General features: G+C 37.9%; 1 protein-coding gene across 1 annotated transcript in view; it reads left to right on the top strand.

Annotated features, from left to right (window-relative positions):
- Nucleotides 1-18,838, top strand: part of DOT1L (DOT1 like histone lysine methyltransferase) — a 135,075-nt gene that overhangs the window by 34,940 nt on the left and 81,297 nt on the right. The window contains exons 2-3 of the mRNA XM_044672031.1: nt 3,965-4,008; nt 12,192-12,266. Of these exons, the coding sequence (XP_044527966.1) occupies nt 3,965-4,008; nt 12,192-12,266 (119 nt within the window). The remainder of the gene's footprint in view (nt 1-3,964; nt 4,009-12,191; nt 12,267-18,838) is intronic.

Here is an 18,838-nt window from a genome sequence, read left to right as displayed (position 1 = left end):
TTTTCATTTGCTTATTGATTTGATTTCTTTATCTGAAAACTTGAAAACTGTCTATTCATGTCCTTTGCCCATTTTTCAATTGGGGAATGGCTTGATTTTTTTGTACAATTGATTTAATTCCTTTTATATTTGAGTAATTAGAGCTTTGTCAGAGGTTATTTTGTTATAAAGATTTTTTTTCCCAAATTGTTTGCTTCCTTTCTAATTTTGGTTGCATTGGTTTTTAAAAAATTTTTTAAATTTAGAATATTTTCCCATGGTTCCATGATTCCACCCCTCACCCCCTGCTCTTTCCTCTCCTCTCTCGACAAGCAGTTCCAATGGGTTATACATGTATCATTGTTCAAAACCCATTTCCATATTACTCATATTTGCAGTAGAGTGATCTTTTAACATTAAAACCTCAATCATATCTCTATCAACTATGTGATCGATCCTGTGTTTTTCTTTTGCGTTTTTTTTTCCCACAGTTCTTTCTCCCAAAGTTCCTCTAGTATCTAGATTGTCCTGGATCATTTCTTTTCTGCTAGTAAGAGAAGTCCATTACATTTGATTGTGCCACAGTGGTAGCTGTCTCTGCGTATATATATATCAATTCCTGGAGGTCGTTCCAGTTCATGTGGAATTCCTCCAGTTCATTATTCCTTTGAGCACAATAGTATTTAATCACCACCAGATACCATAATTTGTTCAGCCATTTTCCAATTGAAGGACATTCTCTCATTTTCCAATTTTATGCTATCACAAAGAGTGCAGCTATGAATATTTTTGTACAAATCTTTTTACTTATTATCTCTTTGTGGTACAAACCCAGCAGTGGTATGGCTGGATCAAAGGGCAGGCATTCATTTAAAGCCCTTTGTGTATAGTTCCAAATTGTCCTCCAGAATGGTTGGATCAATTCACAATTCCATCAGCAGTGTATTAGTGTCCTATTTTGCCATATCCCCTCCAATAGTTATCATTTTCTTTTGCTTCCATATTGGCCAATTTGCTAGGTGTGTTGTGGTACCTCAGAGTTGTTTTAATGTGTATTTCTCTAATGAAGGATTTAGAACACTTTTTCATGTGATAGTTTTGATTTCATTGTGTGAAAACTGCCTATTCCATGTTCCTTAGCATTGGTTTTGTTTGTACAGAAACTTTTTAATTTAATCAAAATTATTTATTTTACATTTTGAAGTGTACTCCATCTCCTGCTTGGTCTTAAATTCCTTCCTTTCCCATAGATCTGACAGATAAACTATTCTATGTTCATCTTATTTGTTTATGATTTCCCTCTTTATATTTAAGTCATTTACCCACTTTGAGTTAATCTTTGGTGTAGGGTGTAAAATATTGATCTAGGCCTAATTTCTCCCATACTGTTTCCCAATTCTCTCAGCAGTTTTGGTCAGATAGTGGGTTCTTGTCCCCCAAACTGGGATCTTTGGGTTTATCAAACACTTACCTTACCACTGTCATTTACTCCAAGTCTATTCCATTGATCCACCCTTCTATCCCTAAGCCAGTACCATATAGTTTTTTTTTGTTTGTTTGTTTGTTTTTACATTTTTAAACCCTTAACTTCTGTGTATTGGCTCCTAGGTGGAAGAGTGGTAAGGGTGGGCAATGGGGGTCAAGTGACTTGCGCCCAGGGTCACATAGCTGGGAAGTGTCTGAGGCTGGATTTGAACCCAGGACCTCCAGTCTCTAGGCCTGACTCTCAATCCACTGAGCTACCCAGCTGCCCCTACCATATAGTTTTGGGAAGGTTTGGATATAGTTACTTGTTTGTTCTCCTCTGCTGTTTTGCTCTGTTGTCTGGATTTTTTTTCTGTGTAAAAGTTGTCGAGTGTTAAAGATTTCTTCTTGATCTTTCTCTTCTGGGGTTCTTGTGTCTGGCTTGCCATTGTTAGCCCAGCACCCTCTCAGCTTTATCCTCACGCCCAGGGTTTGGGCTCCTGAGGTCTCAGGTCTACTTGTTCTCAGGGTCAGGCCTCCTGCTGGTCCCCTTGTTTGTTCCTCTGCCTTGAAGCTCCTTAAAACAGTCTCAGGGCGCTGTGTCCACAGTCTTGCACCCCTCTGCACTGGGTCCCCATCCAAGGTCTGTGTCTGTGCTCAGGATCTGCATCTGTACCTGCATCCAGGCCTGTGCTCAAGGTCTGTGTCCACAGTCTGCACGTTCTTTAGCCTTTTGGGGTCTTAAGTCTTGCTGCTCTCAGGAGCAGGCCATGGTGTTCCCAGGGAGCTGCCAAAGACTTAATGGATGCCACAAACTTGCTCTAACTTTTGTGTGCTGGCTTTGGCCCTGTAGGTGGTGTCGGGGGCGGGGGGGGGAAGGGGGTTGCTCAGCTCGCGTTTTAGTAGAGCTATTTCACCCCCTTATAGCATGGAAATGCCCCGATTCCATAAACCTTAAATGCTGCGCCCTGTTGTGGGGTCCCTTTGTTTGTCTGGATTTGTTTTTAATGTCCTCTTGAGGAGTCCTATATGTGTGGGTTAGGAGAGGTTAAGCAGCTGCTTTTTACTCTGCCGCCATCTTAACCCAGAACCCCTACATATAGTTTTAATGATCATTGCAGCTTGAGATCTGGTAAAACTAAGCCCCCATCCTTCACTTTTTTTTTTTTTTGCATTATTTCACTTGATATTCTTGATGTTTTGTTCTTCCAGATGAACTTTGTAATAATTTTTTCTAATTCTATAAAAAAGTGTTTTGTAGTTTGATAGGTATAGCACTGAATAAGTAAATTAATTTAGGTAGGATGGCATGAGGTGTTTTAAGTTCTGGACTGGGGTAGTGCCAGTGAGAATTTGGTAAAGAGATAGGAGAGAAATCAAACAAGCATAATGAGCCCTTGGTAATTAATAGATTTGGATTTGAATGGAGAGGAAGAAATTAAAGAGGTACTGTAAGATTTGTCTTAGGTACTTGAGAGATGTTAATAGATTTCAAGAAGTCATAATTGTTTTGAGTATAGGAGAGGGGCGATTGAATGGCTGTATATACAGGCATTTAATAACAAAGGAACCACATGGAAATATCAAGGGTGAATACATATGGTGTTCAAGCTTCCAGATGTAGTCAGAGCTGGAGGTTTGAGTGACAAAGCTTGGTAAGCTACAAAGACAGAAAGGGAATGTAAAGAAATAGGAGTAGAGGGGGCAGCTGAGTGGCTCAGTGGAATTGAGAGCCAGGCCTCTAAATCTGGCCTCAGAAGCTTTCCAGCTGTGTGACCCTGGCAAGTCACTTAACCCCCATTGCCCAGCCCTTACTGCTTTTCTGCTTTAGAGCAATACATTAGTATTGATTCCAAGGAGGAAGGTGAGGGTTTAAAAATTTAAAAAAAGAAATAGGAGTTGAGACTAATTAAGGTCATGGAACCTTGGTGAAATTTGGGATTTGTGTTGGGAAGAGAAAGTAGAGAAAGAACTAATTATAAGTGGCCATTAGAAAAATGGAGTGATACAGTTACAAGAAAAAAAAATTAAAAAGGAAGGTCTTCAGACATATTAAGTTCTGATGTAGGTAAGGAGAATAAAGAGCAAAAGAAACCATTTAGATTTTGCTGGGGCACAAGACAGCAGGTGCAAATTGTTAATAGTATAGTCATTATAACTTAAGTTTGTCACTTTAGTGGAGTGGGCAATAGTTTTCCCTCATATGCTTTTTTTTTTTAAAACCCTTACCTTCCATCTTAGAATCAATACTATGCATTGGTTCCAGGGCCAGAAGAGCAGTAAGAGCTAGGCATTGAAGGTTATAGTGAATTGCCCAGGGCTACATAGCTGGGAAGTGTCTGAGGTCAAATTTGAACCCAGGATCTACTGTCTCTAGGCCTGACTCTCAATCCACTGAGCCACCCAGCTGTTTCCCCCCACCCCCAATGCTTTTTTTTTCTTTTAATTTACTTTATAGACCATCAATCTCATCACATAAGATGGCTGAATAAAATTATCTTTCTTTTTTTTTCCCTCCTAGGACAAACACCATGATGCTGCTCATGAAATCATTGAGACCATTCGGTAAGGCTTTAGAATCCTATCTATTGGAATGTTGTCTGTGTTTTTCTCCCATGTCAGGATTCTAATGGAGAGGAATCTATTTACAAATCACATTTTTATAACCCTAACCCCTGCTTACTCCTTGTTCTTACTCACAGATAGCCAATTCATGTTGTGTTTGACTTCATTTCATACTGATGTAGAGATGCTTTAAAAAAGTTAACCTGTAATCTAAATTTGTAGGTACTCCCATTTAAACAATTTTAGTTTCTTATGGGTTCTGATCCTCCCCTGTCATCTTCCTTTTCTATCCTTACTCCTGCTTTTAAAGTTTTTTTCTCTTCCTATTACTATTTCTAATATTAAAGCCCCTCTATTTTTTGAACATTCTAGTGGGCTTGTTCAGGACTAAAGTGATAAGGTCCAAAGGTTTGTTGGACCTTATGTTACCAGACATAGATAGGTCCAGTGCCCACTTCTAACATGGGTGTGACCATAGTTAAAGTCATTGTGGATTGTCAGTCAACAGGAATGTACCGTAGCAGATTTTTTTATTATAAAATGTTGGGAAGAAGTGGGGAAATGATCAGAATTAAGAAAAGATCTGGGTATAGAGAGTAGTGTTACTTTTCAACAATCACCAGTTTTCCACATTCTCCTGCCCCCTCCCTTCCCCTCTCCTTTCCAAGGCAGAAGAGTGGTAAGGGCTAGGCAATGGGGGTTAAGTGACTTGCCCAGGGTCACACAGCTAGGAAGTGCCTGATATCAGATTTGAACCCAGGACCTCCCATCTCTGAGCCTGGCTCTCATTGAGCCACCTAGCTTACTCTCCCCACCCACCCTTTACCTTTTTTCTTTTTTCTCCTTTTTTAATGAAATGACCTTTTTGTTTTGGATTTTTTGTGCTATATGGTTTTAATCTAAGCCTAATTTCTCTCACACTGTGCTGCTATGATTGCTTTTTGGCCTTATTTACCTAATCTATTTGATTAAAGAGAACTTTTCCTTTTTGACCACTATGAAATAAATAGTTTTGGTTATTGTTTTGTAACACAGCTTGAGATATGACACTTTTTCTTTGGTTCCTTTTATTATATCCTCTCACTGATTTTTCATACTGATAAACTAAAGATGACTGCTAACTACATTGAATCCAGATGAGGCTTAATAGCAACACCATCTGCACAGAGAGGGGATGTGGTCTTCAGAATGACCACTGTATTGAATGATTGTGAAGGGAGCAACCTGCTTACTGCTCTGTGGCGTGGTTTCTTGGAACTGAAAGCTCTCTAATGTTCCTTCCTCACCAGTTCTTACTGAAAGTCTTTTTTACCATTACTGAAATGCCTCATACTAATGTCTTTTGTCCTACCAGAAATTTGTAGACATTCTGTGATCATGAATCCTTTGCTTTATTTAGCACATCAAGTGAATCTGTTGTTTATATAAACAATAGCAGGGGGGAGTTGATTGGGATGAAAAGAAATGATAACCCAGCCTTCTTTACTCTAATAAAATCAGTGACTAGCTTAGAAACTTTGAGTTGTGTTATCTGTTTTCATGTTGTGGATAACTATTCTTGTACCTTCGAAACATGTACCTTCATGTGGGTCACCTCATTTTATCTGCCCTACAAAAGCAGTGAGAAGTGTTATAGATACATCTTCTTTTAGTAGTTAAGTAAACTGAGGCATATTAAATTGGATTGAATAAGTTAATATAACTGTGTGGTGCTGGGTTTGAAACACATCTTTGGACTTAATAGTGTTTTTTCCCAGTACATCATGCTGTGAGCTTGATGAAATCAGTTTTCCCTTTTCCCTCTTGTAAAATGAAGGCATTAGATGAGTTCCAGAATTCTTAAGTATGACCTGGACCAGTAATTTCATTGGTATTGGGAACTCTCAGGTGAGGAAACTTATAGAAACTATTATAGGTCAGTATAGTCTTAAGAGAGTTTCCTAGAGTACAGCGAAAGGTAGGTTAAGTGTTCAGGTTCCTGCATTTCATATGTTCAGAAGTAGGTTTTATTTTTTAAAACCCTTACTTTCCATCTTGGAATCAATACTGTATTGGTTCCAAGGCAGAAGAGTGGTAGGAGTCAAGTGACTTGCCCAGGGTCACATAGCTAGGAAGTGCCTGAGATCAAATTTGAACTCAGGACCTCCTGTCTCTGAGCCTTGCTCTCAATCCACTGAGCTACCAGCTTCCCTCCAGAAGTAGGTTTTTGAACATTGGTCTTCTTGGATTTGAGGTTATCTTATATAGATATTCTGGAATCAGATGCCTGTCTAATTCAGCTCATGTAGCTCTGAATAAACTGCTATATACTATTATATATAACTGTTTTTTTTTTTTGAGGGGGAGGAAAGGGAGGAAGCTAGGATTTTTGGCAATGAAGTTTTAGAGGTTTTTTTTCACCTTTAGGCTTTTTAGAATCCTTGTTTTCAGGTACTTCTTTCCCCCCATATGTAGATAAATTCCTTTTGACTTTTCTGTTTAGTAAAGAGCCCTTTGGTTAAATTTTTTTTTAAACCCTTAACTTCTGTGTATTGGCTCCTAGGTGGAAGAGTAGTAAGGGTGGGCAATGGGGGTCAAGCGACTTGCCCAGGGTCATACAGCTGGGAAGTGTCTGAGGCCAGATTTGACCTAGGACCTCCTATCTCTAGGCCTGACTCTCACTCCACTGAGCTACCCAGCTACCCCCCTTTGGTTAATTTTTAATGCTGTCAAAATTCAAAATTTGTAGTAGAAAAAATTTTTTAAATATCTTTCTCATTCTTAAGAACTGCCCATTGCTTTTGCTTTAACTTAAGTAGTAAAGGATATACATATGGTTACCTTTTTACCTTTGCGAATCCTGTGCCATTTTAAAAAACAGGTTGACCACTTTTGATATTTTGAAAAAAGGCAAGTAGCAAGACTGAACAACTCAAATAATCTTTGTTTTTGGTTTTTGATTTCCAAAGTGTAAGGAATTAAAATTAAGGGTTTGACTAAATATATGAGGATTCTAAGAGTACTGTGGTTTCTGATTTAAAAATATTATAGCTCAAGTCAAATTGACTTTCAGTAGTTTTATTTACAAAGAAGTAGAAAGAGTGGAAGTAGAAAAATGTAAAAGAGGGTAGAGTAAGAAGTCTAGACTATTACCCTAAATGTTGCTCCATCCCAGGCTCAACTCACACAAGGCTTGTTAACCCCTCAGCCAGGAGGACTTGGTGTTGAATTAAGCAAGGATTCAACCCAAGTGGTCTCCTCCAAGAAGGGGAGGACTCTCCAGAACTAATCTCTCCAGAAGCCAGGAAGGGGGAGGGTCAGCTTCTAACTCACCCAAGCTGAAGCTCCAAAGGAGAAGATCCTGGAACAGTTTTACCAGAAGCAGTCTAATAACCAGAGTCCCAGGTCAAAGTCCCAAGTGTAGCTCCAGCTCCAGTCCCAGTCCCAGTCCCAGTCCCAGTCAAAGATCCTCCAAGCCCAAGATTCAGGCCCAAGATCCCCTTGAGCAGGAAGTTCAGTATTTTTATAGTCCTTTTTCCACGTCACTTCCTATTCCTTCTTCCACCTTACTGGAGCCAATTGCAAGTCTTCACATTTGCTTAGCACTGCACATGGGATGGTCAGTTGCTTCTGGAGTTGACACTCACTTTTAGCAAGTGACTTGAGACCTCCCCTACTTAGTATTAAGTAAGAGTGTTTTCAGTTTTTGTTGATTAACTTATCTTCAATTTTAAGAACTTATGCCTTGAGTCAGAGTTTTAAGCAATTTTTGCTTCCTTTAATTGAATGGGATACATACAAAATAGAAGTAGTATGGTTGTTTTTTTTTTTAAACCCTTGTACTTTCGGTGTATTGTCTCATAGGTGGAAGATTGGTAAGGGTGGGCAATGGGGGTCAAGTGACCTGCCCAGGGTCACACAGCTGGGATGTGTCTGAGGCCGGGTTTGAACCTAGGACCTCCTGTCTCTAGGCCTGACTCTCACTCCACTGAGCTACCCAGCTGCCCAGAAGTAGTATGGTTTTGAAGAAAGTAAAAGCCTTGTACTAAATAAAATGGATATTTTGAATTGATAAGGTAATGAAGTGACACGCAACTACATACAGTGACTAAAAGGTTGTAAAAGAAAACAACTGAAAAGCATCAGTACTTTAATCAGTGGAATTACCAATTACAACATCAGATAAAGAGAATCATCTCTTGACAAGAAGGTGGTGGATAAGAGGTACTGATTAGAAATACAAATGAATATGTATTTTCAAATTTGGTCAGTGTTTTTCTTGACTATATTTTTTACAAGGTAAAACTTTTTTGGGGGGATGAAATATGGGCAAAAGGGCAAAGTGGTAATACCCTCCAAAGAAAGGAAAGTGTCAGTGATACTTGGAAGGTCAGAAGTTAATAACTACAAGCAGAACAGTCCTGGAACTACTGTGTTAAATTTACTATATAGTTAAACAATACTTATTTTCTTTACCCTGTGTAGGGAAATGTTCATGTTTGTCAAGCTCATAATAAAATTAAAAATAAGTTTTATAGTAATATTTAAGATTTAGAATTCTTTATAGGTATTCTTAAAAACATTTTAGAAATTGCTGATTGATTTTTTTTTTTAAATTTCTCCATCATTCTGCCAATATCTGGGTGCTGGCCTAAAAATTATTAGGACTAGTAGTTGTTTTGAGATAATTACAGTAAGTTAATACTTTCTTACATGGTAGAAAGAATTAGTTTTGTGTCCTAGCAAATCAGACTTCTCATAGTTTAAAAATTGATGTATTTCCTATCACTGAAATGCATGTTTTTCAAAAGTCAGAATCTTGATTTGATATTTAAAAGGGTAAAATCCCTTTTATTGACTAGTGAATTGTTTCTTTAGGCAAGTTTATTTACCACTGATTATCTCAAATAAGTGCTCCTCTCCAGCTGATACCCACACTCTTTTGCAAAATCTCTTCTCTTAACAGTTATGTCTATTGACAGTCTAGAGGACTATGTCTAACATTGAGATGATAGTAAATCTAGAATTCTTGTAAGTAGCCAGAATTTGTGGCTGCTTCAGTCATCTTAGAATTTATATTAATGTAGTCACTACTCAGTCATCATAAGTTTCCCCCTTTCTTAGCATTCCTAATATCCCATTATTTTATTCATATGCCATGATTTGTTCAGCCATTTAGTCATCATTGGACACATTGTTTCTTGCCTTTTTTCATAAATAATTCTGCTAGGAACATTCATTAAGAAAAAAGTGTCCCCTTCTTAACACCCCCCACCCCCCCATTACATGTAAAAATAATTTTAAACTTTTGCTGTTTTTTTATTTTTGAGTTACAAATTTTCGCCCTTTCCTGTATGAGACAGTAAGCAACATAAAATAGATTTTACTTGTGTAATTCTATAAAACACTTTTCTATATTAGTGCTTTTGTGGAAGAAAATTTTGAACAGGCAAAAAATGAAAAATAATATGCTTTGTTCTGCATTCAGACTCCATCATGTCTTTCTGTGGAGAGGAATAGCACTTTCCCTTTTGTGACTGTCTTGAATCATTGTATTGCTAAGAATATAGACAAGTCATTCACACAATGTTATAACAGCTTCTTGGTTCTGCTCTCTTCACTCTGTATCAGTTCACATAAGTCTTTTCTGGTTTTTAGGAATTTTATGCATATCGATTCTGTTTTCAGTAACCTCATGATATAGACCCCATACTTTAATCTCAGGCTATCATTTCCTATTAGCCAATATTGATTATAACTTTCAGACACCTTCTAATGGATTCTTTGAGTATGTTCAACTTATCATGTTATATATAACTCATTTGCACTGATACTTAATGTCAGTACATATGGTGCCTAAAGATAACACAAATATATTAGCTCTGTATGTTTTTTTTTCTGACTTGGACATTAAAGGATTGCAAATGCTTCCTTAGTCATATGTCTAGCTCACTTAAGTTCTTGGTCTACAGAAATAATATCTTTGTTTTTTGCAGATTAAAAAAAAAAAAATGGAACCAGGAAGATAAGGTAGCTCAATGGATAACTAGAGGTCCTGGGTTCAAATTTGGCCTCAGACACTTCCTACCTGTGTGACCCTGGGCAAGTCACTTAACCCCAATTACATAGCCCTTATTGCTTTTCTGCCTTGGAACTGATACTTAGAATTGATTGGAAAACAGAAGATAAGGATTTTAAAAAATGGAACAAATCACTTAAACTGAATTTCTTTCCTTTTCTCACCCTTCCATCTCCACGTGTAGCTCTTTATAGCTGTCTTTATTTCCATAATTATAGCTTTATTAGGGTCCTGCCATTTTTATTCTGCAGTTACTTTTATTCTGCAGTATTAGAATAAGAGATTGGCATGTTTCTTGTGTTATAATTTTCAAGTCTTATTAATCAATTTTGAGCTCATTTGGAAAAGTTTCTTCCCCTCCATTGTTCTGTCCACCACCAGTGCCTTGAACATATACTATAGTATTTATTGTGTGGAATGCTTGTCCTTGTCTTTCCATTGGCTGACTTTTGAGTTCTATTGGTTTCTGATAAGCAGCCTAGCTAAATATTGAATCTCATCACCAGAAATGTTATTTTTTTATTCATTCATTCATTCATTCATTCATTCATTCATTCATTCATTCATTCATTCATTCATTCATTCAAACCCTCACCTTCCAACTTAGAATTGATACTGTCTATTGGTTCTAAAGCAGAAGAGTGATAAGGACTATACAATGGTTAAGTTAAGTGACTTGCCCAGGGTCACACATCTGGGAAGTGTCTGAGGCCAGATTTGGACTCAGGAACTCCCCTCTCCAAATCTGGCTCTCAATTCACCGAGCCACCTAGCTTGCCACCCAGAAATGTGCTATAGCAATATATGTATCAAATTTGCTAAGCAAGAAATAGTGTTATGATGTACTGTGAGATGAACACAGTATGCCCATGCCAGTAATTCTACAGGTATTTCTTTTAAGTAGTTTTCATCCTTATGCTTTCTTTTTGTTTTTTTTTCCTTTTAAACTTTATTATTTTAAAAAAGTTTTGAATTCCAAATTCCCTCCCACTCTTCCCCCACCCATTGAGCTTACATTTTCTTAATAATAGATGTTATTTAAAAAACCTGTTATCATCTGTCTTAGAATCAATACTGAGTATTGTTTCAAAGTCAGAGGAGTGCTAAGGGCAAGCAGTTGTGGCGAGTGACTAGCCCAAGGTCACACAGTGAGGATGTGTCTGAGGCTAGATTTGAACCCAATATCTCCTGGCTTCAGGCCTGTTTCTCTATCCACTGAGCTACCTAGCTGCCACAATAATAGATTTTTATTACTAAATTTTGTGTTATCTAGATTTTCCTTTGTCTTCCTCTTCAACTTTCAACTTTCAGATAGCCCTCCATAATAATAGTTTGTTTTTTAAATATTATTTTTTAAACTCTTGCTTTCTGTTTTAGTAACAACTCTCAAGACAAAAGGGCAAGGGCTATACAATAGGGTTAAGTGACTTGCATAGCTAGGAAGTGTCTAATGTCAAATTTGAATCCAGTTCCTCCAATCTCCAGACCTGGTGCTTTATCCACTTATTTGTTTTTAAAAAAGAGATAGAAATGGCAAACAAAGCCCAACCAATCTCATTCACATGCTAGATCTTATAGGTCCTTGTTGGCAAACTCATGACACTTGTGTCAAGGTGTTCCCCTCCCCCTCTTGATGGGCCTGAGGTCATTACTTACTTCCCCCTCCCCTCTGCCCAGCAGCCAATGGGAGTGCTTCCTTCCTCCCCTGTCTGAGGTAAGGTGTGGGAAGGGGGAGCTCACATGCTATGTGAGAGGGTGGCGCAGACAGGCAGCCTGTGGAATCTGTGGTGAAGGTTATTCTGGTGGTAGGGTTGGAAAGGAGCTAGGTGTAAGGAGACCAGAGCTCACAGCATGTTACAGAGCTGGAGGGGAGCAGAGCCCTGGGGCCACTCTCATCCCCTGTCCCTCTGCCCATCGGCCTAATGGGAGAGCTTCCCTACCTCCCCTGTCTGGGGTATAGGGGGAGTGAGGAGTGAAGGGGGTGGGACCCTGCACTCCATCTCTAAAAGATTTGCTATCACTGCTATAAGTTGTCAGTCACTTTGCTGTCCTTTACCCTCCCTTCCCAAGGCACAAAGAATGTATAATGTGTGCTGTGCTTATTCTGGCTTCTTTTATGCTTCAGATGGGTCTGTGAAGAAATACCAGATCTCAAACTTGCCATGGAAAATTATGTTTTAATTGACTATGATACCAAAAGGTAAGATGCATGTTCTATATTTTTCACTACATATTGAGGATGGGTTGGGGACTTTGTAATTAGTTATCTGTGATTGATTCCAGGGGATCTTTTGATACCTTTTAAAATTGGATGTGGGTCTACAACATTCTTTGGGTAAAAGAAAGATTGGCAAAGGCTGTCAGATTAAGGACATAATTGGAATTGGCCCAGAGTAAGTTATTATATGTTGGAATTACTCACCCAACAGCAATGATCAGCATCTCCAAATGGGTGGTGTCCAAAGGTGGGGTTTGATATGGCTCTGAGTATTCTGTTTACCTCAAGTAATTAGGGGCTCTTGCTTAAAAGCATTACACTGGGAATAGGCAAGGATTCCATCCTCCTTGCTTAACTCAGTCTTAGAAGTAAATCCCACTTGCATTTGATAAGCAGCTGCTTTTGTCCTGCTGCTGCTATTGCAATTACCACCAGGTGCAAGAATACCTTAAAATGTGAGAACACTAACATTTCACATGTCTAAAGTAATTTATGGCTAGGTGGTTCAGTTTATAGGGAGCCAAGCCTAGATTTTGGAGGACACTGGGTTCAAATTGAAATCCTCTACTTCTTAGCTATGAGTCCCTGTGACACAACCTTATTTGTCCTCTAGACCTTACTGGTTTTCTATCTTGCAATCAGTAATTTGTATTGATTCTAAGACAATAAGTGAGGGTTTAAAAAATAAAGAGCTTTATGGGTTCCAGACTTTTCTCACAACAACTCTGGGAAGAGGAGCATAAATTTATAATAAGTGGCATTTATGTGATACTCATGAGTTCACCACAGTTATGATTAAAATTATCTTAAGAGACTGATTTTTGGGTAAGAATATTAGTTTATTGGTTAAATCAGGCTTTTTGATTAATCCAACATCATAACTGATATAGTGATAAGGTCCCCATGGTTGTCTTTTATGACCAGGGACAATCTGAGTTCTGTCAGGCAGCTTGATAAGTGGATTTTTAGGAGCTCATTATTCACCCTCTCCCTTTAACATCCCAAACTCAAGATATCTTTACTCCCGTGATAGCTAATTTAGTGATGGTCTGTCTGCCTCTCAGTCCTTCCTCAAACAAATGGATAGTCATGTTGACAAGAAAAGAACCCATTTCTCCTTCATTTATTTATCACATTCTGTTAAAAAGGAAGACATTCTTTGGGATTCCCAAGGACAAAGAAAATGTAAAAAGCAGCAGTTTTGATGCTAAATCTGACACAGATCTGAGACACAGAGATACATAGTAATTCTCCCTAATGTGTAGGATGAAATATGAAAATGAAAAATAAATTCTTACAATGTCCCCTCTGCTTCTTGGAGAAACTAGAGCTCAAGTTTTCCTAAAAAAGCATCCCAAATATGATAACTACGTTACATGGAAGACCTAACTATGATGCTTGGTTGTTTTATAACATGATGTCAAAAATGTTTGATAGACATATTGATAAGGAGTCATTAAGGGGGCACTCCTTCCGGTATAAGAGTCTGTAAGACAAACAAAATAATGGCACATGGGAGAGACATGAATAGGATAGGTGGCCCAGTCATCACACTCCAGTCTATATTTTGTCCATGAACTCATTCAGCAGTCTGATTTCTGGGGTCCTCTGCTATTACTATCATCTTCTTCGGTCATTTGAAGTCATGCTGATCTTAAGAGTAGTTCCTCTGGCAGATCTGCTTTCTCCTCTTCCAGGGTCTGTTGATAACTTTTTTTTTCTAATCCTGCTTGAAAAGTAGTTTTTAGTACAATCTAGCACAATTGCTAAAATTTGCATTGCCAATAGTTAGGTCAGATGGTGAGAGCTAAATTAAACCTTAGGATTCTAATTTTATTAATATAAATGATAACCAGTTATGGACCTCTATGCTAAAGAATTTACATTTCCTTTTTTACTTCTTTCTAAACCAAATATCTGCTTTGGAAAACTTCAAGTAACAAACTGAAAGGAAGAAAGTTGACAGTTGATATATAACCCCTCTTCTCCCCCCCCTTTTTTAGTTTGACATCAGAACATGCTCAGTGCCTTAGAAACAAGTAAAAATATACTTGAAACACATATATGTATATATAAAATTAACTGGTCATTTTGACTTTAAAAACTTTCACTTCAGTTATCTATTTGTTGTATTTATTGCTATTGTTTGTTTTTATTTACTTCACTCTTCTCCAATTTTAATTCTCCTTACATTTATTATTTCCCAAGTCTCACAATAAGTCTATGGAATAGGATCTCTATATTTTATTATCCACATGTTACAGGTGAAGAAACAGAGGAACAGATGTTATGAAGGGATGTGTCCATTGGTCCTGTGGTCAGTCAATATTATCAGCCAGTTTTCCTGACTCCTGATTTAGCATCATTCTCTCTTCTTGTGTAAAGCTAGGATTTAGAGATGACAGGGACTTTTGAGAGATCATCTAGTCCAGTCTCCTCTCATAGGTGACAGGTTAGGAAATGAATGCCTATAGAGGGAGTCACATACAGGAGAGGTAAGGATTAGTCAGGAAAATCTGGTCCCCAAGCTATGGAAGATTTATATTATATGAGATTTAAACAAGAGCACCTACACAGAACCACACATACTCAGTTATGCAGCTTTGAGGACAGTTCACAAAGTGCAAGATAGATTGAGATAGATACAACTAAATGTAAACATTCAGTAAAATATAGAAGAAGCCAAAACAAAGGGGTAATCCATAACACATGCTTGGAAGGGTCCAAAAATAAGCCTGAGGTGTGGAATGTTTTGGGTGAGTTTAAGACCTAGGACAGTGATGGTGAATTTTTTAGAGACCAAGTGCCCAAACTGCAACCCTCACACTGCATATAAATTGCCCCAGATGGGAGGGAGGAAGTATTCCCATTGGGCTGTTGGGCAGAGGAGTGGGTGAGATGTCCTCAGGAACACTTGGAGAGGGGAAGGGAGCAGCTGCCTCCAGCATGTGTTCCATAGGTTCACCAACATGGGCCTGGGGAGGGGCGGGGGTTGCCAAAATTTTTCTCTGTTGTCTCTGGCATTCGTGGAACCTTGCTGAGGTCAAGGCAACTTCTGGGTTTAAATAATCTCTAGTTAGATATAAATATATAACATTTAGTAGCATATTTATATATAATAGTACAATAATTTTTCTGAATTTATTGAATATATGTTCATATATATTTATAACATAGCACTTAATATTATAACTTATAAATGATAGATAGTAATATATAACAGTCATGGATTATTCTTTGAATTTGCAGAAAGGCATTTTATGTGGAATGATGTACATGGCAAATATTTATTGTGAGCCTGCTGCTTTTAGAGCTTTGTGCTGAGAGAGATCCAAAGTTTATAGAAGAAATGATCTTACCTTAATTGAGCTCAGGGACAAACACACAATAATACCTTGATCAACAAACATTTATTAAAGGGTTGGCTAGGTGACTCAGTAGATAGAGAGCCAGAACTGGAGTTTAGAGGATCTGGGTTCAAATCTGGCCTCTGACACTTCTTAGTTATATGACCGTGGATTAGTTATTTAACTCCAGTTGCCCAGCCCTTACCTCTCTTCTGCCTTGGAACTAATACTTAGTATCAATTCTAAGACAGAAGTCGAGAGTTAAAGAGCACACACACAAAAACCGAAAAATTTAATAATAGTGCTTACTATCTAATGGGTACTCTCTAAATAATACTTGCTAGGGATAAAAAGAAGAGTAAAAACTGGGTTTCTGCCCTCAGGGAGTTCACATTGTCTTGGTGGAGATAATATGCCAAAAAACTATACTTGTAGAAGATTGGCACAAAGGCAGTTTATGAAGGGAAAGGCATCTATAGCAGGGGGATTTGGGAAAGAATTCCTGAAAGGTGAAATTTGAATATGATAATGTGAGAGGAAGAAAAAAAAAAGTAGGGACAGAGGTGGTATCAGGTGGTCTTTAGTGGTGGGACATTTTTGGATTAGGGAGGTGTAAAATAGTATAGCCTTGTTAAAATGAGGGCTCCTCCTCCCATCCCCTCTTCAGCATTGGATGAACAGAAGTGGAGGGGAGACAGTGCAAGTAATACAGAATTGGATTTTACTATGTCATGACTAGTGATAAAATGGGGGAGGGGGAAGAGCAAGGGTTTCTAAGTGTGAATTTTGAGAATTGGGATTGGGGATGCTTTGTCAAGTCTGAAGTTCATAATAGTTATCTAGTCATAATAGTTGCTGGTTATTTCCTGTAATTTCAAAGCAGAGGGAACATTTTACATAGAGAATGAAAATGGGAGGCAACTGTCTCTGGAGTGTCTTTATGGAACTTTTGTTTCTTGTCTGAAGTAAAGAAACTGAGCTATTTGTTTCACCAGCTTCTGAGGTGTCTCTTAGCATGTGTGAAATTGATATGGGATTAGCTAAACCAAACCCAAGAGTGCTTCATCTGCAAAGTGCAAAGTGAGCTAAATCTTTAATTCCTTGACTGTGGTGACACCCTGGGTGACCCTGGAGTAGGCTAGTCTGATTCCACTTCCAGGTTTTATTCTTCCTTTACTTTTATATTCTGAAAAGACCTCATTGTTATTTGCTTGCTGTTTATGACTCATCAAACTACTTGATAAGTCTGCTGGGCAATTCACTTTATTCTTCATCAGGTCAGTTTGTCGTCTGACACTGAAACCTTTTCTTCTCAGTCTTCTTCCTCCTTCATATTAAAATAATTAATTTAGACTTTAAAGATCCTTCTCCCAGGACTTTTTGTTTTTGTTTTTGTTTTCCCCCTCTAAAGCCTGAGTAAGATATAAGAAAATCACTGTGCTTTCTGCCTTGGAGAATTTAAACATTTAGGAAATTCAGATTTTGTCTGTCAAAGTCTATTTTAACCTATCTAGTATTTAGAAATCTTAGTATTTAATTAGGTTTTACATTTTTAAAAAATGTTAGAAAATTTTTTTCAGTTATGATTCAGATGTTTTCCTTCTTTTCCTCCTCTCCACCTTCCCTGATAATTGGTCTAAAATAGGCTATACCAGTGCTGTCATGCAGTATATATTTCCATATTCCTCATGCCATGAAAGAAGACACAGATTGTACATACAATTAATAAAAAACATGAAGGAAATAAATGGCATGTTTTAATCTGCAATCAGACTAATAGTTTCTCCTTTAGCTGTGGATAGCATTTTTCATCATGAGTCCCTTAGGGTTAGCTTACATTTTGTGTGTGTGTGAGATTTTTTTGTTGTTCTAGAAATGGAAGCAAAGCCAGGGTTGGAAGTTTGTGGAAGGGAGAGAGACATGTCTTATATCTCTTCTTTGGGGCCACACTTGTTCTTCCTAATTTATCTGCATATAATTTTTAGTATGAGTGGTTCTTTCCCTTTGCTTTGTGAGGGTCTTTGTGTATATTGTTTTCTTGGCTCTACTTAATTTTATGTAGATCTTCTCTCACTTCTCTGTATTCATATTCAGTTTCTTATAGCCTTCTAGTTTTTAAGTATTTATTTAGCACCTGCTAAATGCTCGGCCTTGTGCTAAGCATCTAAGAGAGAAAGGCAAAAGACAGCCTCTGCCCTCAAGGAGCTTACTATATATATAATAGGGGAGATAGCAAATAAACAAAAATGTACAAGCAAGCTACATTCTGGATAAATAGGAAATTAATTATGGAAAGAAGACATTAAAATTAAGAGGATTTGTTATAAAGTTAGAAGGTAGATTTTATCTGGACCTTTAAGGAAGGGGGAGGGAAGCCAGAAGATTGAGATGAGGAAAGAGCAGGGAAGCCACACAAGGCCAGGAGCTCCTCTTGTTTTGAGGAGGTATCTTGGAGTTCTGCTATCATTGGATTGAAGAGCACATGGAGGATTTTAGTGGGTGGTATAATGTGTAAGAAGACTGGGAGAAGAACTAGGGGCTAGGTTATGAATTCTAACCTGAGGAACTTGTCATTTGGTTTCCGGAGGTGATAGGAAGCCACTGGAATTTGTTTAGTATAAGAATGACATGGTTGATGCTTTAGGAAAATCACTTAAGCAGCTGAATGGAGAATGGACTAGACTTGGTAGAGACTTGTGTCAGTCAGAGCAATCAGTAAGCTAGTGGAAAAGCAAGGATGAAGTGATAAAGGCTTTCACCAGAGAAGTGACAATATCTGAGAAGAGAAAAGGAGTTTGTTGAAGATAGGTGAAATCACAGATCCTGAAGGCAATAGATTGGATATGGGAGTGAAGAGATAGTGAGCAGTCAAGGATAATTCCTATGTAGTAAGGCCCTGAGAGGATGGTTTTGCTCTTAATAGTAATTGGGAAATTTAGACTAAGGAAGGATTTAGGGGGAAAGAATGAATTTGGTTTGGAGTATGTTGAGTTCAAGATCATCTAGTTGAGATGTCTGAAAGACAGTTAGAAATTTAATTCTGGAGATTAGCAGAAAAGTATTATTTACCAAAATGTGGGTATCTTTTTTGTTTTCTATTCCTTGGTATTTAAAAAAATACAGTCTGGTGTGTATGGAGTGTTATTAGTGACTTCCCTCAGGTATTTGCCTAGTCATGTAATCTCTGGGTGTCAGAGAGCATGAACA

Source organism: Gracilinanus agilis, chromosome 1 (genome assembly GCF_016433145.1).
Source record: "Gracilinanus agilis isolate LMUSP501 chromosome 1, AgileGrace, whole genome shotgun sequence".
Taxonomy (NCBI): domain Eukaryota; kingdom Metazoa; phylum Chordata; class Mammalia; order Didelphimorphia; family Didelphidae; genus Gracilinanus; species Gracilinanus agilis.
This window is presented reverse-complemented; position numbering and strand designations above follow the sequence as displayed.